General features: G+C 50.4%; 1 protein-coding gene across 1 annotated transcript in view; it reads right to left on the bottom strand.

Annotated features, from left to right (window-relative positions):
• Ryr1 (ryanodine receptor 1) overlaps positions 1-20,593 on the bottom strand; it is a 116,264-nt gene that overhangs the window by 6,911 nt on the left and 88,760 nt on the right. Inside the window, exons 92-99 of the mRNA XM_087190853.1 lie at positions 19,174-19,361; positions 10,105-10,446; positions 6,331-7,137; positions 5,433-5,503; positions 4,795-4,948; positions 3,679-3,765; positions 2,237-2,488; positions 1,281-1,411 (exon numbers count right to left, since the gene is read on the bottom strand). Coding sequence (XP_087046979.1) covers positions 1,281-1,411; positions 2,237-2,488; positions 3,679-3,765; positions 4,795-4,948; positions 5,433-5,503; positions 6,331-7,137; positions 10,105-10,446; positions 19,174-19,361 — 2,032 coding nt within the window. The remainder of the gene's footprint in view (positions 1-1,280; positions 1,412-2,236; positions 2,489-3,678; positions 3,766-4,794; positions 4,949-5,432; positions 5,504-6,330; positions 7,138-10,104; positions 10,447-19,173; positions 19,362-20,593) is intronic.

Here is a 20,593-nt window from a genome sequence, read left to right as displayed (position 1 = left end):
AGCATTCCACCACTAAGCTACATCCCCAGCTGTTTATTTTATTTTATTTGATGATTCTGGCTCTGGATCTACCAGTTTTCCCACTGACAAGTTGGTAGCTTAGCATCTTGCCAAGATAGCCAGTGAGTTTTGTTTCGTGCAGGGGTGGACTGAAGATTTATTTGGAATCCATGGATTGAGAAGGACTTGAAATGTTTCAATTCACTGTACTTCCTACCCTTCCTGAGGCTCAGATTGTCCTGGATTGGTCCAGTGGGAGTCCTTCCTAGCTGGCTCCTTGATCCTTTCAGGGAGGAAGTCTACTTTCTGGCCCAAATGGCTCATCCTGTATTTTTGTGCCCTAGCCCTGAAAGCTCTCACTTCTCCAGGGAGCCTGCCCCCCGCCCCCCCCTTTTGGTACTGGGAATTGAACCCAGGCTTTCACACTGAACTGTACCTCGAGTCATTTTTTTAAATTTTGGAATGATCCTCCTGCCTCAACCTCCCAGAGTGGTGGCATTATAGGCATGCACAACCATGTCCAGCTTTGTTCCTTTTCAGGGAAATGATATTTAAAAGTCAGATCTCAGACAGACACTAATTCATTAATATTTTTCCAGTACTGGAGATGCCTTGCACATACTAGGCAAGCACTCTGCCACTGAGCTGCATCCTCAGCCTGCAGGCACTATTTTAAACAGCTCTCTTTCTCTCTCACCCCTTCTTTGCTAAGCACATGTACCTGAAAGTAGGTGGGTTAAATGCAGCTTTGACAGTGACAATGAGAGTATAGGATGTGCTTATCTCTCTTCTTTCCTCCTCAAACCCTTTCACAAGGAAAGATCTCGTGAGAAGATTCCCCATTCAATACAGCCCCTCTTTACAAACGCAGGAGCTGGGCCTCAATACTGGTGGGGAATGGAGAGGGCTGGGGGTATAGGCCGGGGTCCTCACATACCCTTTCCCATTAAAAACCTAATGAATTCTTGTTTCTCACTCGTGATACCTGGGTAGGAATCATTCCCAAGGGCTTGAAAAGAAGGTTCCCAGGACCACCCCAGCCTCACAGGATCAGAACCTCCAGGCTGGGGCCTGGGAATCTCCATATGTCCCCAGCACCCTCACATGAACATTCATGCTCAGGAAATGTGTCTGTTTTATGGAAAAGAAGGCCAGGCTTGGGGAGAATGAGTCAGGGCCACTGGGGCTGGAACCCTGCTGCTGTGTTCTGAGGTCCGGGCCTAGAGTGGGCTGGAAACCCAGCTCACTCCCAGCCACCCGAGGTGGGACTGGGCCCTTACGGCGTGTTGAGCACCAGGCGGTCCCACTGCCCCTTCACATCATCATCCTCAGGCTGCTCAGTGATGTAGAGGCCATCAAACTCCAGCTTTCGGGCCAGCTCCTTTTCCCGCTTAAAGATCACCAGGGGCACCTGGATTGAGGAGGGCGCAAAGGGTGGATGTTAGGCACCTCAGTGAGGCCACCACTTCTGCAAAAGCCAAGAGATTTCTCTGGAGCCTGCGGAGACCCTATGTCAGAGGAGCTTGGAGGGGGGGAGTTCAGGATAGAAATAGGGGCACAGGCAGGGGGTTAAGGGTGGGATTGGGGGAGAAGGCAAAGGGTCAGGCTAGGCTAGGAGAAAAACAGGGAGCAGTGGGAGCCTAGCAGTGGTGCCCAGTACAGGCCGGGGCTTCCCAAGGAATGGAGGTCCCACATCAGAGCCCAAGGAGGCCTAAAACGGAAACAGGTGGAAGATGGTGGAAATGTGGCAAAGAACTGCAGGCAGTGGGAACAGAATGTGCAAAGCACCAAGTCAGATGAACTCTGTTCATTCTACACTAAAGCGACAGAATTTATTTCCTAAAAACGCTAGACCTCATGGAACCCAAACTGACACTGTCATGCCAGTTCTACGGGGTATCACAGACCTCGGGCCTATCTGATATTAGAATCCCCATCCCTGTTACCATCCAGGTTAGGAGACCCCAGAGGACCCCAGAGGTCTTAATTCATCAAATAACTAGCACACAAAAAAATAATCAGATTTGCCTCCCAACCCAGAAATTAACAATCACGTGTGTGTGGCACAGGAAGTCCTGGATGTGGCCCCACGGCTGTAATCTGTATCAGTTCCTAATTTGAATATCTTCCTTGCTGAAGACACAGGTACTCACCCAACCTCGAGCTCCTGCCCCAGGCCCAGGGGCAGTGCCAGTGCCCACCACAGGTCCCTGCCCAGCATGTGGCCATGGCCCACCTTGAGGCAGTTGTAGCCAATGATGCACAGAAAGGCCACCAGCGTGTGCAGCAGGCTCAGGCACCGCAGTGCGGGCTCCATATAGCCGGTGCTCTCCTCCAGGAAGTAGTACACCATGTTCTCGTCCTCGTCGCCCTCTGCTTCCTCACCAGCACCTGAGCCCCAACCTGAGCCGCCACCAGATCCTGCACCCGATATGTCCCCAGCTGCCGAGCTCTCCATGTCATCCTCCCCTGGTGGAGAGTCTGAGACCTGAAGGAGAGCAGAGATGAATCAGGGCAGGGACCCTGGTGTCCTGGCTCCTGGCCTCCACACCCAGAACCCACTTAACATAATTAGCAGCCTCCATCCCTGAGCCTGGATGGGGCCCCCATCAGATACATAGATGTGGCAGGGCTGTCAATCAAGACTAGGGTGGGGCCCAGGACCCTAGCTAGCCAATCAGACTCTATCCTGGGAATTTGCCCACTGAACTGAATAGGAAGACTGAAAACAGAATAGATTGTCTTGCTAGTAAGGCTCTGAAGACAACAATCACTAGTAACAATAAAACCAAAATGAACAGCAGTTAACATCTATACAGAATTTTATTTTGGTAGTACTGGGGATTGAACCCAGGGCCTTCACATTGATCTACATCCCCATTCCCCTTTTTTTTCTGAGACAGGATCTCATTAAGTTGCTAAGTTGCCCAGGGTGGGCTCAGATATGTGATTCTCCTGCCTCAGACTCCCAGAGTGCTGGGATTACAGGTGTGGGCCACCATGCCTGGCTATACAGCACTTTTCATATGCCTAATGTTCTGGGTACTTTGCACATGTTAAATCTTTTTTTTTTAACCTTTACAGCTCTAAGAGGTAGACATGGTTACTACCTCATTTTGCAGGTGAGGAAACTGAGGCACAGAGAGGTTAAGCACCTTCCCTATTATCATCCAGCCAGTGAGTGATAGTGCCAGGACTGGATCCCATAGAAGTCACTATTTCTGTCTAGACTGCCTATTAGTCCTGTTTTCTAGACCCCTGGCAAGACCCTGAGGGTCCCTTTGTCCTTCTGAGGTCTGGTTCCCAGCCCTTTCCCTCCATCCTGTGAGTGGCACTTTCTCTTCCCCACATGCCTCCCTTGTTGACAGGAAAGCAGAGCAATGAGTCGGTGGGTGTCCTGGGGGGCAAGGGGCTGTACCTGGGCATAGGGCTGGCAGGTGGCGCAGGTGGACCAGGAACACAGCTCCAGCTCCTGCTCTAACTCCCGCAGACACTCAGACATCTGTCCCAGATGGACATGGATGCTCCCATCCCAGATATCCAGCCTGAATCCTCCAAAGAACCTGAGCCCAACACCTTGTCCCTTCCCTGTAGTGGCCTAGGAACTTTTGAGGGTCTGAGGCTCTGGCCCCACAGCCTGGATAAGGGTTGATCCTCCCAGCCCCATGTGATGAGCACCTTATAAAACAGCAAGATGAAGTTGATGGCAAACGCCAAGAAGAGGGCCAGGAATCGCAGCGTGTAAAAGTTCCGGGACAGGTAGTTCTAAGAGTGAGTGAGAAAGCCAGAGTTCACGGCCTGGCCTCTTCCCTGGAGAATCCAGCCCAGCATTTACCCACAACCAATGCAACTGGTTCTCAGTACCTGATCTACAACCTCCCACATCAACATCCTCATCGTCCTCATCATTATTGTGGCGCTGGGGATTGAACCCATGGCCTTCACACTGAGCTACATCCCCAGCCCTTTTGAAAATTTTTACTTTGGTGCAGAGTCTTGCTAAAGAGGCTAAGCTGCCAAGAAGAGGGTTAGGAATCACAGCGTGAAAAAGTTCCAGAACAGATAGTTCCAAAAGTGGGTTGGACCTGAACCCAAATTGCATTCCTCCTGCCTCAGCCTCCCAGAGTGCTGGGACTACTGGCCTGCTTCACCACGCCTTCCTCAAGCTCCTACTCACTGAGCACTTACTGTATACCAAGCCCTGGGCTAAGCACTTTATATGCATGAATTTGTTTTAAACTTTCCACAATGCTATGAAGTGGGTGCTGCTGTTTTGCTCACCTTACAGATGAGGAAACTAAGGCTCAAGGAGGTGGTGTCTTACTCAAGGTCACATAACCAAGGAGTCATAGACCTGGTTTTTGTTGTTTTTGTATGTGTGTGGTATCCATGAAATCCAGGGCCTCACCCATGCTAAGCTAGCACTCAACCACTGAGTTGTATCCCCAGTCCATGTTTGTTTGTTTTTAAAATTTCGGGGGGTAACGGGGATTGAACTCAGGACCTTGCGCTTTCGAGGCAGGCATGGCACCACTGAGCTAAATTGCCAGCTGTTTTTTAAATTTTGAAACAGGGTCTTGCTAAATGGCCCAGGCTGGCTTTGAACTTGTAACCCTCCTGCCTCTGCCTGGAAAGTAGCTGGGATTACAGGCATGCACCACCACACCCAGACACAGAACAAGCTCTTGCCCATGAGCCTGACACAGGTGAGTTCAAAGTCAGGGCAGGGAGGAGCAGGGGTGTGAGGGGGTCCCCCTAGAGAGGAAGTCTCAGCACATGCTGCTGGGGACTCACCAAGAACTTCACCCTCTGCACTTCCAGTTCCCCCCAGAATTCCAGGCCTGTCCCTCCAGCTTCCTCCTTCTTTGAAGGGGGCGGAGGAGGTGCTGTCTTCTTGGGAGGCTCTGGTGGGGGCTCAGGGACTTCTTCCTTCTCCCCATTCTCGGCACTGCAGGGCAGGACACAGAGAGGTTAGAGGCGCCAGGGTGATTCATTTACTCAGGGCCTTTCGCTGGGCCCATCCCATGCCTGGCCCAAGTCTGGGTGGTGCTGGGGACACAGGGCAGGGGGACAGTCCAGGCCCTGCCCACTGGGCTCTGCCCCAGTGGGGTGGAGTGGTCCTGGTGGGGGGCTGTGGGAACCTGGAGGAGACACTGGCTTAAGTTAGAGGGGCTGGGTGTCAGGGTAGGCTTCCTGGAGGAGACACAAGGATGAGGAGGACTTGTGAAACACAGGGAAGATGTTCCAGGCAGGGGGAACGGCACAGAGAAAGGCCTGGTGCTAAGAGGACCCTTTCAGAGTTGCTCTGCTGTGCCCAGGTCTGGGCTGGGTGATGCTGAGGACACAGGTGGCCAGTACAGCTTCAGGCCTTGACCTCAGTCCAGGAGGGAAGCAGTGACAGGACCAGGCCCCTGCTGCCCAGAAGCACTCACTCCGCTTTCTCTGGCTTAGGCTCAGGCTCAGGTTCTGGATCTGGAGGCAGTGCCTCCTCTTCTCCATCCACCTGGGGACAGGACACGTGGCTAAGCCTTCAGTGCTGACCCGCCTGTTCCTGTCAGTCTCCCTTCTTCTTGCCCTCCACCTATGCCCCTCCAGAAGGAAGTGGGATTAAGATTCCCCTTGTACAGGTGGGAAACCGAGGCTCAAAGAGGTGAGCACACACTGTGCACAGTCAGGCTGACTCCAAGGCGAGCTTTTGTCTGCCCTGGCTTCTCATCACCTTGACAACCACAAGCCACCATGACAGTCACCATCAGTCTAAGAACACTTTGGGGCCTTTTCCACATAGGCTGCTGAATTACCCACAGCCATGTGTGTCTCTGAGGATTTTTTCCTTGATAGTGTTCATAATCTTGTTTCCTTGAATCTTTTTATTTATTTATTGGGTGGAGATTGAACCCAAATCCTTTACACTGAGCTACATTCCCAGCCCTTTTAAAATTTATTATTTTGAGACAGGGTCTCACTAACTCACTAAGTTGCCCAGGCTGGGCTCAAACTTGGAATTGTCCTGCCTCAGGCTCCCAGAGTCCTGGTATTACAGTCCTGGGCCACCGTACTAGGCTTCCTTGAGTCTTATAGTCTTGGCCCCTTCTCCTCTCATTTGGTCTCTGGGTCTCTGCGACTCTGGCTCCAGGCCTACACGGAAGCCTTTCTCCAGGTGACCATGGCTGAGTATCTCCACGTCCCTCTGAGGGTCTGTCTCACTGCTCCCCTGTCTGCCCACCTCTCTGGCCCTCCCTCCTCGTCCTGCAAGCATCTCCACCCCCCCAGTTTCTTGCTCCCTATTCTCATCTCTCCACACTCTGACGCCCCCATCTGTTTTCTCACCCCCAGCTTCCTCTTGAGTATTGGGGAGCCCTCGGGCGTGGGTGGCTCCACCGGCGTTGTGTCACCCATGTCCCCAAGGCCGCCAGCCCCTTCGGGCCGAAAGGGGCTCCCCTCGGCCACCGCCACCGCCCCCTCAGCGCGGCCCGTCCCAGCTTCGTCAGATGCCACCTCCTCGTCGCCGGCACCCTCGGCAGCCTCGCCCTCGCCTTCGCCGGTGCCCTCGCCGCCCGCGTCGCCGCCGGGCCCCACCGGCTGCTCGCCGTGCACCTCGTCGCCGGTGGGGTCGGGCATGCCCGCCAACAGCTCGGTCACGGTCACCTTCTTGGCACTGTCCACCAGGCCGCCGCCGAAGAGCGAGCCCCAGAGCAGGCGCAGCGCGCCCACCGCCGCTCCCACTCCTGCCGCCCCGGCGCACGCCAGCACTGCCCAGATCAGCGTGACGACCGCGGTGGCCGCCCCGCGCGCCGTGAGCTTCCGTAGCTGCCGCACGCGCCGCCGCAGGCTGCGGTAACTGAGGCCGCGCAGCGCCCGCGCTGCCGCCGCCGCCAGCCGCGCCTTGGCCCCCGCCGCCGCCGTGCTCGCCGCGCCCTCCGCAACCCCCGCGCCCTCCTCCACGGCCTCTGCGCCCGCCTCGGCCGCGCCCTCATCCTCGTCCTCCTCGGGCTCGCCCTCGGGCTCTGAGATCTGCGCAGCGATCTGCATCTCGAAGATGGTGTCCTCGCAGAAGCTCACGAAGAGCTCCATCTTCTCCGACTCGCCGCCCTCGTTCACCACGTCGAAGATGAACTGGCGCTTGGACTCCTTCACCTGCAGCGCGCGGAGGGGACGCGAGGGGGCGCCATCAGCGGGGCTCTGAATGCGGCCACCAGGGCGCGAACAGCTAGGAGCAGGCATGTTCTAAATGTACGAGCACGATCATGATCACCATTACTATTAGGAGTTCGGGTCTCTATGTTGCTCAGGATGGCCTCAGACTCCTGGCTTCAAGCGATCCTCCTGTCTCTCAAGCAGCTGGAACTATACGTGAGCCACCATACTCAGCCTAAAAAATACTAATAGCAAACCTATGTAGCCCTCCCTGTAGGTGGTCTTGTAAGCTTCAATTAGATCTTGAATCAAGCATTTTTTACATACAACTCATTTAATCTTCACAGCACCTTTGGAGCAAGGGCTGTAATCTCGACTTTACAGACAGAGAAATGAAAGCCCAGAAAGTCACCTGCCCAGGATGTCACAGTTGAGAAGTGACAGATGTAGGAGTCAAACTCAACGCGCTGGCTTTAGAATCATGATTTTAGTTTTTGCCAGAATGCGCGCAGAGTGGCTGAGAACAAAAGTTCTGCACACAGGGTGCTCTGGTTCAAATCCTAATCCTGTCACTTAGCTGTGTGATTTTGACTTAACTCTCTGGGCCTCAGTATCTCCCCCCCTGCAAAACGGGGCATAATAATGCCTCATATGTTACAGGGGGGTGAGGATTAAATAAGATGCTGAGTGATTAGAAGAGCATGCTGCACCTAATAAATTCCATGAGGTGTTGCTACTGTGCCGGCCCACAAGTGCTCCATGCCCACGTGGATGCACCTGGATGCTGAGGACCTCGGGACAGCGGGAATGGAAAGGGTTGGCAGGAGGAGTGGGTGCCTGGAGGAATGACAGGAAGGGAATGTGTGCCCTTGAGGGCAAATGAGGGGCAGGGGCAGTGGGAGGGGCAGAGTTCCCACGTTGTGACAAGGATGGAAGTGCAGGGCTTCCTGCAGGTGCGAAGATGTGCAGACTTCCTGGGTGTAAGGATAATGCAGCCACACACAGCCCAGATGACAAGTGAGTGTGCCTGGTGCCCAAGGGACCCGGGGTGTGTGCAAGCTCTTGAGGGCCCCTGTGGAATATGAGGGGCACCAGGAACTAGGGGAGGAATGGTGTGAGGAGGGCATGGCTCCATGTGCACAGAGGACATGGGCCCATGGGGCAGGCATTTGAGGGCCTGAGATGATGCATGGATGGGGGAATGTGAGTGTGCAAGGGGACCAGGGGCCAGTGTAAGAGAGGCCCGAGGATGAGGATAGGGCTCTATGTGAGACAGGTGTCCATGTGTGCGGGAGCCAGTGTCCACCGAGGAGAGTACAAGGGGCTCAATGGTTAAGGAGGTAATGAGTGTGCAAGCCCTGTGGGCTGAGTGTGACACAGGAAGGAGTGTGCAAGAGCATATGTGCAGAGAGGAGTGTGCAGATGCTGGGGGTGTATGAGGAGCAAAAGGGAGGTATGAGTGCAAAGGCTTGCAAGGGGTGTGCAGGCTTGTTGTGCAGGGTGCGAGGACACAAGAGGGCCACAGGGCGACAGAGCAGGGCTCAGGGCTGAGAGTGTGAGGACTGGGGGGAGTGTCCGAGGAGGGGGGTGGGAACCACAGTAAGCTAAGTGCACAAGGGCAGGGTCATGTGAGTGCGTTTTGTGGTACTGGGGATTGAACCCAGGGCCTTCGCATTGAGCTACATCCCAGGCCTGTTTTAAAATTTTGACACTGGGTGTGGTTGTGCACCCCTACAATCCCAGCACTCAGGAGGCTGTGGCAGGAGGATTGTGGCAAGCTCAAGGCCAGCCTGGGCTACATAGTGAGAGCCTGGCTCAAAAATAAATAAAAGAAAAAATTTTAAATTTTGAGACAGGTTCTTACCAAGTCACTAAATTGCCCAAGCTGAGCTTGAATTTGATGATCTTCAAGCCTGAGCCTCTCAGAGTGCTAGGATTAGAGCACCATGGCTGGCCATGAGTGTACTCTTGGGGCCTGTGAGTGTGTCAGGGACATTCATGTGTTTGTGGGCTGGGCATGGCAGAGTAAGAAGTAGGCTGGGCTGTTGAGGACAGTGGGGCTTCTGGTGGGTGTGTTTGGGAGGCCGATCCAAGTGTGCCTGGGTAATCATAGTTGTGGCAGGGATACAGGGAGGATGGATAAATGAGACACACCAGGACTGCATAAGGGGACACTGGCATCCTTAGGGTGAGTGTGCAAGAGGTGGGCACCCACATGTTGGCCCAGAATACGTGAGGGTGACATCATGTGCTTAGGCCTCGGAAGGTTTTTGGGAACCAGGCATAGTGGCACACGCCTGTGATCCCAAGACTTGGGAGGCTGTGGCAGGAGGCTCTCTGTGAATTTCAGGCCAGCCTGGGCTTCATAGTGAGTTTAAGGCCAGCCTGAGCTACATAGGGAGACCCTGCCTAAAAAAAAAAAAAAAGAAAAAAAAAAAGGCATTTGAGCACATGTGTCTGGTATGGGCTGGGCCAGCATCCCAGGGTACCCCAGAGCCCCAAAGTGTGTGTGTGAAAGTGTAGACACTGGCTAGCCAGGGCCAAGTGCAGGCACACTAGGGGTTTCTGGGGAGATGAGCAAGGGGTGTATAATCATATATGTTCAAGTTCACGAGGAGTATGGGTGTGGCTGGTCATGGCTATAAGAGCATGCCAGTGCTCCTGGGGCATGTGCAAGGGGTAGGCATGGTGTGTGAGCAGCCAGTGTGGGCACAAAAAGCTTTGCTGCATGCACAAGGGATGTGCATCCATGTGTGGGCTAAGTTTACAAGAGGCAGGCATGGGCGAGCAGGGGACATACCAGGTCACATCAGGACCTATGATATCTCTCCGAAAGTTGGGCATGGGCTTGCCAGAGCAGAGCAAGGGCGCACAGACGTGCAAGGCATACACAGGGGTCCGAGTGTGCAAGGAGCAAGCAGGCCCTGCGAGGTGAGCATGCGCATGCACACGGGCAGGCCTACTGACCTGGGGCATCTCCCACTGCGCGCGGTTGGTTTCTGAGATCTCGAAGTAGATGCGCTCAATGCGGCGCGAGGCACCCATGATCTCGATGCGCCCCAGGTAGGGCCGGAAGTACTCAAGGATGCTCTCCGCCAGCTCCAGGAAGTTGCGCAGGCGCGGATCGTGCGGCACGTGCTCTGACAGGTTAGTTAGCAGCACCGCCACGTTGAAGCCGATGTCGCGGGCTGGCTCCTGGAAACGATTGGCAAACTCCTCACAGTTGATCATCTCGTTCTCATCCGCTTCGGAGCACGAAAGCAGGAACTGAATCTCTGGTCCACTGAACTGCTTCTGGCTGTCCATGGCCTGGGGGTGGGCAGGGGAGGTCAGTGCGGTGGCCTGAGAACCTCAGTGCTCTTCTTAAACTATCTGTGGGGCCGGGGATTTAGCTCAGTGGCACTGCACCTGCCTTACAAGTGCAATGTCCGGAGTTCGATCCCCGGTACCGAGAAAAAAAAAAAGAAAACAAAAACAAACATCAAAAAAACTATCTCTGGACTCTGCATAGAGAGAAAAGTCTAGAATCGGGTACCCAGCACCTGACGCTGATATGCAGCAAGATGGCACAGGGAAGGCCGTACCAACTGTAAAAATACTGAGGCACAACCCTCAACCCAGGTATTCCCCTTCTTGATATCGTCCTGCAAGAATTAAAAGCATCATACCACAGAGATATATGTGCACCCATGTTTATAGCAGCACAGTTTGTAACAGTTAAATCTTGGAAACAGCCCAAATGCCCATCAACCAATGAATGAATAAAGAAGATGTGACTTTTTCATACAATGGAGTCCTGCTCTGCCATGAAGAAAGATGAGCTTCAGACATTTATAGCTAAATGGATGGACCTTGAGACCATACTCTTAAGTGAAATAAATCAGACACACATGTTTAAATACCACATTATTTCTCTGGTGTGAGAAACTGAAAGTGGAAATAAGGACTAAAATGTATAATAGATATTGAAAAATGGGAAGAAAATGGGCAAAGGGGAAAGGGAACAAGGGATGGGGGAAGGAGAAAGGAAGGAAGGGACAAAAAATAGTGAAAATAAAAGGGAAAAATGGAAATAAAGCTTTTGTCCATAGGGAGGGGAGGGGGGCTTATCGGGAGGGGGGAGTGGGAAAGAGGCAGGATGTTCCATGTACAGGTGGGTGCAAACTCCCTACGATGAGTGTTATCATTATGTACATCTAAAATGTACCAATAAATGCTTTGCTATTAAAAAAAAAAGAAAAAAGAAAAAAAGAGAAAACCTGAGGCATCATCCACTGTAAGATGCATCCCATTTTCAGAGATGGTAAAAATGTGGACAGGGCTCCCTTTTCGTCCCATTGCTTCACCCTCCCCACAGGTAACCACTATCCTGGTATGAAAATTCCAAATGTGTGTCACTGATTCTCCCTATGTCCACAAAAAAGTATATAATAATCCTATGCATATTTTTTAGAGAATTGTTATAATCATGTAATTTGAAACTTGCTTTTTTTCATTCACTTGTATGTTTTCAATGTTGATAGACACACAGAGCAAATGAATTCATTTTCACTGCGGTGTAGTATTGCCCTTTTATAAATATAACACTATTATCCTGGTGATGAACAAAATTTAAGTTGTTGCTAGCTTTTTGTGGTTGTGTTACTTTTTAACTTTCCATACAAAACATTCATGGAACATTCTCATGCTGATCTATCACGCATTTTGCAAGTGGCTCTCAAAAGCAGTTTTTCAAATGTTCTTGACCACACTGGCAGTAAGAATGCATTTTGTAATGTGACTCAAAAACAAAAAAGATTTCACAACAAAATTTTGACTTTTGCTGTGTAATGCACTCTGCAATGTTCTCTTTTCTTTTTAAAGATATTAGTCATGCTGGGTGTGTGGCACATGTCTGCGGTCCCAGTACTCCAGGAGGCTGAGGCAGGAGGATTGCTAAGTTTGAGCTCAACCCGGACAATTTCCTGACTTAGAAAGACAGACCCTGTTTCAAAAAATAAAAAGGACTGGGAATGGAGTTCAGTGTGAAGGTCTTGGGTTCAATTCCCAGTTACTATATCAACAACAACAGCAAAAAAAAAATGCTGGTCATGACTTACTAGATTAAGTTCCTGACTTACAGATGGGCTGCAAAATGCAGCCTGAAAAGTGCTTCTCAGGGGCATGAACAGAAGCAAAATGCTCTGGCTCTAAGAAGTCCTTTGTAAAAAGCCAAGAAGTTTGCAAAATGTTTTCTAAATGAGTAATATGCTTTGCAAATTATAAAGGGCTCTAGAAACCACAGAGTGTGGAGACCTAATCACACAGGAACTTCTACTCTCGCTTGCCTGCCTCCCCCCATGCAGAGAGGTGCCACATTCTCGCTCAAAACCCTGGCCTCCACTAGGCCGGAGACCCCTTCCCCCTGTTCATGCCTGACTGCTCTTGTGAGATGCTAGTCTCTCTGTCATCACCCATGTGCCTGAGCCTTTCTCGGACACGCCTTCTCTGACTACTTTCCATTTCTTTTGCTGGAGTCTCCCCTTTCTCTTCCTTTTCCAGATCTCTAAAGGCTGGGTGGGTGGGGGGGTTGTGTTTACATCCCCTTTCTCTTTCTCTCATACTGGGAATTGAACCTAGGGCCTCTGCAGAACCTTTTATTTTTTATTTTGAGAAAGGGTCTCACTAAGTTGCTAAACTGCCCAGGCTGGGATCAAATCCGTCATCCCCCTGCCTCAGCCTCCCAGATTGCTGGGATTACAGGTGTGCACCACCATGCTCAGCTGTATCCCCTTCTTGAGACACACACTTTCCATGCCCCCAGGCAGTGACTGCCACCTCACAATGATTGTCAAGTCTACATCCAGCCCTGATCCCTGTGCAGAACTCAGACTCTTACGGTGAAAGCCTAACATGTCTTTGTGGATGTCTCTCCCTGGATGGAGGTGGCCAGATCTAAACTTTTGATTTCAAAATCTATCCTCCCACGGTCTTACCCATCTCAGGAATCACATGCCCACCCACTGGCGTTTCAGCTAAAATCTTTGAGTCATCCCTGATTCTCTCCTTTGTCTCACCGCCCACATGTGATTCCTCAGTACATCTGTCAGCTCTGCTTTCAAAATAGATCTAGGGCCCACTCACTCCTGCCCCTCCACAGCCCCACCCCAGTGCCCTGAAGCTTCAGCCCCCTGGACCATCGAAGTAGCCTCTCTCTTAGACTCCTAGATCCCCTGCTGTCCCCTCACACAGTGAGAGGAACCCCACAAACTACCTGCTTCAGGCCCTCTCCCTCCCCTCTCCAGACTTTGTTTTTCCTCTTGAGACAGGGTCTCATGACATTGCTCAGGCTGGGCTCGAACATGCGATCCTCTTCCTCATGCTCCGAGTGTGCTGGGATCACAGGTTGCACCACCATGCTGGCTCCGAATTTTCCCTTAGCTCCATCTCATTTGGGTTAGAAGTCAAAGTCCTCCCTGCAGCCAACCAGGCCCTGCATGCCTCAGAATTTACCTCCTCCTAATCGCCTCTCCAACCAGCAGAAAGGGCCTCTTTTCTGTCCCTCTTGTTCCCATCTTTCAGCCTATACACTTGCTGTCCTCTTTGCCTGGGACCCTACAGCCTCCCCAGCTCGTGTAGAACCTCTCAGAGCTCAGCTTCTGTGTCCCCCTCCGCCACCTCCTTCCCACCACAGATCCCGGCCTGCATTTATTTATTTGTAGTTCTTTTCATTGTGCTCACAGGACCAGGGTGGGCCTGACACCTGGCAGGTGCCCCGTCAGTGCTGCCTTTGGCTGACTGTCCGCATGCGTTAGCATTAAAGGCTGGCTTACAGGTGGCGCTCTCAGGAGGTCCTGAGTTCAATCCCTGGTGGTGGTGGGTTTGGATACAGTAAGTTATATATACATATATTTCTTTTTACTTTAAAAACTTGGCTACTAGAACATTTTAAATGATACATGTTGCTCTTCCTGTGTTTCAGCTGGGCAGTGCTGCTCCACAGGGTCACTGCCTAGGTTGTCAGAAGATAAACTTCGAGGACAGAGAGAAAAAATGATGGTGGGAAAGCAACGAGTTAAAGGCGATTTAAGGAAACATCAACCAATTGCAATGGGTGCCCTTTGTTTGGACCCTGATTCAAAGAAATGGCAAAAAATAACCACGTGACAGCTGACAGTTTGAACACTGTCTAGATAGTTCATGACTTAAAGAATTGTGAGTACTTCTTGCTTTATTTTTATTGTTTTGTTTTTGGGTAGGTGTGACAACACCATTGTGGTCTGTCAAATACAAGGAAAGTTGTGTAAGACCACATGTACTGTGTTAGCACAGATATACAAGTGTCCAGAACAGATGAATTCATAGAAAGAAAGTAGGTAAGTGAGGGCTGGGGGTGTAGCTCAGCAGCACTGTGCCTGCTTGGCAAGCCCAAGGTCCTGAGTTCCAGTCCCAGCACCAAAAAAAGAAAAAAAGAAAGAAAGAAAGAAAGATGAGTGGCTCCCTGGGGCTGGGGCGGGGAAATGAGAAGTGAGTGGTGAAAGGTGTATGATGGTTCTTTTTTGGAGTGATTAAAATTAGACTAGAGAGATGGTTGTGCAATTCTGCAAATACACTAAAAACCACTGGATTGTCATTTTACATGGGTGACTTTTTTTTTTGTTTGGTACCAGGGATGGAACTCGGGACCTTGTGGTTGCAAAGCAGATGCTGGAACCACTGAGCTAAATCCCTGGCCCAACATGGGTGACTTTAATGGAATGTAAATTATATCTCAATGAAGATGCTTTAATTTACAAAAGAAGCCATAGTTGGGCATGGAGGCTCAGGTTTATAACCCTAGCACTTCTGGGAGACTGAGGCAGGAGGATCACAAGTTTGAGCTCAGCTTGGGCAACTTAGTGAATTAGCAAGTCTCTGTCTCAAAATCAAAACATTTAAAAAAGGTTGGGGATGTAGCTCTGTGTGAAGGCTCTATGTTTAAACCTCAGTATCACAACAAACAAACAAATTTTCTTTTTGGTACTGGGGACTGACCGAGAACCTTGCACACGCTAGACAAGTGCTCTACCGGTGCATCCCCAGCCCTTAACAAGAAGTCTTCTAATTAAGGGATAGAAAGAAAAATATTTGCAGATAGAAAAAAAGAAAACCTCAGGAGTATTTACTAATCAGGAATAAATTAGTAGCATAAATTTGGCTTTGATCACCAGGAAGTTTTGTTTTGTTTGGAACTGGGGATTGAACCGGGTTCTTACACATCCGGGGCAAGGGCTCTGCCACCAAGCTCCCAGAAAGGCTCTCTAACCTGCAAAATGATAAACCAGAGCCAGGAATGGTGCTCATGCCTGTAATCTCAGCACTTGGGAGGCTGAGGCAGTAGGATCACCATGAGCTTGAGGCAGCCTGGGCTACACAGTGAATTCCAGGCTAGTTTGAACTACATAGCGAGATCCTGTCTAAAGAAAACAAAAGTAAGTAAGTAAATAAATAAGCAAGCTAAGGACATAGTTCACAGAACAAGTAATAGAAAAGAAATAACATGCAGAGATGCTTAACTGCTCTCAAAATAGGAGAAATGGTAGTTAAAACTACACTGTAGTACCAATTTTCACCTATCAGATTGGCAAAAATCCAAAGATTTGACAGTGTAATCTGGTGGCCAGGCTGTGGGGAAATAGGCACTCTCACATGTTATTGAAGGGAGGGGAAATGGAGGGAAATGTCTGTATAAATGACAAATGCATTATTTTATCCTTTATCCACCAGTCCCACTTCTAGTGTTATATTATTACAATCCCGTCTGTAGTCAGGGCTGCCATGGACAGTCATGCCAGTTGTACACTGCACAAGGGTACAGATTATAGCAGAGACATTGTATATTTGTACACATATTATTGCAGAATTCCCAAAAATGGAAGTAAGTGTTCTGAAGAAGGCTCTATATGGGCCACTAGTAATACCAACTATAATGAATACCATTGTACATACAATAAAGAAAGTGTCCATCAACAGAGGATCAGCTATAAACCATGATAGACACACAAAGTGGAATATTGGGCACCTGACAAAAAAGAATGAGAACGCTATCTCCAGAATATGTTATTAAGTAATACAGATAAGTGATAGAGTACCCAACCTATAATATTAGAAAGGAAGGGAAAAAGTATATTTGTATTTGCTTAAAAAAGTGATGGTAATATATATATATATATATATATTTTTAAAAATCTACTAGAAGGGTTTATAGTAGGAGAGGTGGGGGAAAGGTGGTCTGGGAAAAAGGAGAGTGAGATTTCTCAGTTGTTAAAATCATGCAAATAGATAATATATTCAAAAATAATCCAAAGGCTGATTTCAGGTTGCAGACGGAAACTCTGTGAACGCTGAGGGATAACATTTTGTGTAACAACATCAAACCCTGTGACGCGGGGGCCCGGCCGGGCAGCATCCTTACCATCTAACATGACGTCGGGTGATGCTTCAGCTCCTGCACTGGGCGCTGCTTCTCTGGCAGCCCCCACCCCGCCCCTGAGATCCTCTCCCCAACCTGCCTGCCAGGGCCCGGCCCCCAGAGTGCTCAGCAACCCGCAGTACTCACCAGACCAGACTAACGGGGGGGGGGGGCGGGGGGGGCGGGGCAGGGTGCGCTGGGCTCCGCTGCCGCTGCCGGAGTCCTGATTCCAGCTTTAGTAGCTGGGTGACATTTGCTTTTTCTTTGTGGTACTAGGGATTGAACCCAGACCTTTGACCAGAGCTACATCCCCTAGCCCCTTTCTTTATTTTGAGACAGGGTCTCCCTAAGTCACTAACTTGCCCAGGCTGGGCTTGAACTTGTGATCTTCCTGCCTCAGCCTCCCAGGATGTTGGGAATTACAGGCCTGTGCTACCATGCCTGGCTACGGGTGACCTTGAGCATGTCACTTCAGCTCCCTGTGCCTCAGTTTCCACATATTTAACAATGTGAATTCAAAGCAGTTCTTACCACACAGGGCTGGTATAAAGATGGAATGAGCTAGCTGGGTGTGGTGGGTGTGATCCCAGGACTCAGGAGGCTGAGGCAGGAGGATCACCACAAGCTTGAGGCCAGGCTGGTCTAGTGAGCTCAAGGCTATGAACGCACTATGAACTCCATATTGAGACCCTGTCTCAAAAACAAAACAAAACAAAACAAAATAAAACCCCTCAAAAAGATCAAATGAGTTAATTCATTTCCAGCACAGAAGGAGAATATAACAAATATAAGCTCTTCCTTGTGAAAGTAAAGAGCTTGGGCACAATGTGTCTGTCTGTCTCTCTAGTTTTCATGGTGCAAGGATGGAACCCACAGCCTCCTGCACGCTAGGCAAGTGCTCTACCACTGAGCCACAGTGACATTTGAGAGGCTGGAGGGGCTGGGCTGCGAGGTGGGGGTCCCAGGAGGGTGAGGAAGCAGGGTGGTCCTGGGTTGGATTCTGACCGGAAAAAATCTCTTCAACAAGTAAGAAGCACAAGATGTGAGGATTAGATCACAACATCCTATCGCTGTTAGCTCCCAGATTTGCATAATCACTTTGTGGTTATGTAAGGGAATGAACTTGTTCTCAGGAAACGCATACTGAAATATTTAGAGGTGATGGAAATCACGCTGGAGTAAATGTGAGAAAGTCAGGCAACGTGGTGCAGGGTACTCAGAAGGTGTGTGCGCAGGTTCCTCAACCTGACTATGTTCCAGAAGCTATTTCCAAATACAAAGTTAAAACGGGGATAGCAGAGATCTGGCAGGGGTGGGGAGCAATGGTAGAGTGGTGCTTCACATACATGGGGCCCTGGGGGCCAGCTCCTTATTCCCTCCAAAAAGAGCTGGTGCCAGGTGTGGTGGCGCACATCTGTAATCCCAGCTACTCTGGAGACTGAGGCAGGAGCATCCCAGCTTTGAGGCCAGTGGGGGCAACTCAGCAAGAATAAGGGCTGGGGGCAGAGCTTAGTGACAGAGCACTCACCCAGCATGCACCAGGCCCTGGGTTCAGGCACCAGTGCTGTACTGCAAACCAACAGATACCTGGCAGTGACAATGGTAAAAATAGTATAATAGTAGTAGCTAACACCTCTCTCGAGTGCTCTCTCTCCCTTCCTCTCTCCCTCTCCAGGTGCTCTACCACTGAGCTACCTCCCCAGCCCTTTTACTTTTTAAAATTTTGAGACAGGAGCTCAGTAAATCACTAGGTTGCCCAAGATAGGGTCCAATTTGCAATCTTCCTGTCTCAGCCTCCCTTAGTTCCGGGATTGCAGGAGCACCTGCTAGCTAACATCTCTTGAGCGCGTACTCTGCCTTCCTGCCACAGTGCTATGAGTAATCTCTGTTATCATCCTACCCCACTTTCCACAGGACCTGAGCGCAGAAGGCCGTGACTTCCCAGGTGCGTTAGGCCGGATGGCAGAGCTAGGAAGGGAAAGGGCAGAGGAGGGCCCAGCTGCTGGATGAAGCTGGTTACAGCCCTTCTCTCCAACCCACTCCCGACGGCCCAGTCAGTGATGGCTAGAGGGGGAAAGAGACTATTCCTAGACATCATCCCTGGTCCTGGGTTGGCTCCTTGGCAAAGAAAAACTTTCTTTAACAAATGAGAATTGTGGGCTGGGGATTTGCTCAGTGGTTTTGCTGCCTGCTGCGCAAGCGCAAGGACCCGAGTTCAATCTCCAGTACCCAAACAAAAAAAAAATGAAGATTGAATACAGCTACATTCAGTTAGATCCTAAGCCCCAGGAAGGCAGGGCTGTGTGTATCTTGATCATTGCTGGTCCCAGGGGTCAGGCTAGAGCTCAGCACAGAGAAGAAACCCAGTGAATGTTTATCAGTTGAATAATGGCGATAATGTTATGACTGTGAATAATGATAATAATAATAACAGTTCCTGTGTTAATGAATTTCACCCTCCAAACAATCCTGTTTTATCCCCATTTTCCAGATAAGGAAACTGAGGCCCCTAAAGAAGTCTCCTGCCCAAGGTAGGCAGCCAGTGAGGGCACAGCCAGCACTCACAAGCCCATCTGGGTCCTAGGCCCGCCGCTGCCCATACCCACCTTCTGGAAGTCTTTCTTGGAGATGAGGCCACGGGGGTCGGTGACATAGTCCTGGAAGGCCTCGGAGCCCACAATGTCCTTGAGCTTCAGGAACATGTCGAAGAACTTGAGGATCATTTCCACGTTGGATGAGGATTCCACGAGCATGTCCACCATCTGCCGGGCAATCATGCCATTCACCACGTTCCCTGCGGGAGGCCCAGGTCAGTGCAGCCCCGTAGTTGCCCAGCAGAGCCCTCTTCCTGGAGCCCTTCTAGGATGGTCTCTCTCTCTCCAGCTCCAAAGCCACCCATGGCTCCCCAGGACCCACCCTATAGGTGGATGCTTCCCTGGACAGCTCCCAGCCCTCTCTGCAGAGGGTGGCTGTGGGATCTCTGTCAGCATTGTTTGCCAACCTGCTGGTTTTTGCCTTTGTGCAACTCTCTCACTAGCTGGGGGAAATCATCGATAAAGACAGTGGTGATAAGCTGGGCGTGGTGACACAGGCCTCTATTCCAGCACTTCGGGAGGCTGAGGCAGGAGGATTACAAGGTCAAATCCTGCCCGGACAACTTAGCCGGTCCCTGTCACAAACAAACAAACAAACAAACAAACAAACAAAAAACCCTAAAAAACCCAGGTAGGATATGGCTCAGTGGTAGAGTGCCCCTCGGTTCAATCCCCAGTGCCATAAAAAACAAAACAAAACAAAAAAACCAGTCCTGCCCTGGCATGATCCTATGACAACTTTGCAAGAAAAGTATGTAAGTATCTGTTTTTATAGATGGGGAAACTGAGACTCAGAGAAAAAAATCTCACACACAGCTTATGCAGTCAATAATGGCATGGAGGAAGACTTGAACCCAGAGCCACATGACCTCGGACACACACGCTGAACCCTGCATTAGTCCAGAGGCCAGGCAGGTCCTAGACAGGGAGGGGAGTGGGGGGAAGACAGCAGCATGGGTGCAGACCGGCTCCAGCTCCTTTAGTATCTTCCCATTTTAATACAATTTCAAATTTACATAAATGCTGCAAGAGTAGTGCAAGGTTGTAACCCCAGCATGCTGGGAGGCGGAGCAAGAGGGTCAAAAGTTCATGGGCCTGGGATTTAGCTCAGTGGCACCGTGCCTGCCTTGCAGGCACAAGGTCCTGAGTTCCCAGTATCAAAAAAAGAGGATAAAACCTTCACGCCCCATCCAGTCAACCATCTCAAAATAAAAAAATAAAAAAAGGCTTGGTAGGGGCTGGGGATTTGGCTCAGTGGTTTCGCTGCCTGCTGCACAAGCGCAAGGACCCAAGTTAGATCTCCGGTACCAAAAAAAAAAAAAAAAAAAGGCTTAGTTGGGGATGTAGGTCAATGTGAAGACCCTGGGTTCAATCCTCAGTACAATAAACAAACAAACAAATAAATAAAATCAATCTTCTGATTTTTGAAGCT

The sequence above is a fragment of the Heterocephalus glaber genome, unplaced genomic scaffold (assembly GCF_053883595.1).
Source record: "Heterocephalus glaber isolate CG9 unplaced genomic scaffold, H.glaber_assembly_v1.0 deba00001561, whole genome shotgun sequence".
In the NCBI taxonomy this organism is placed as follows: Eukaryota; Metazoa; Chordata; class Mammalia; order Rodentia; family Bathyergidae; genus Heterocephalus; species Heterocephalus glaber.
Note: the sequence above shows the minus strand (reverse complement) of the source record. Positions and strands in the feature narration are given on the sequence as shown.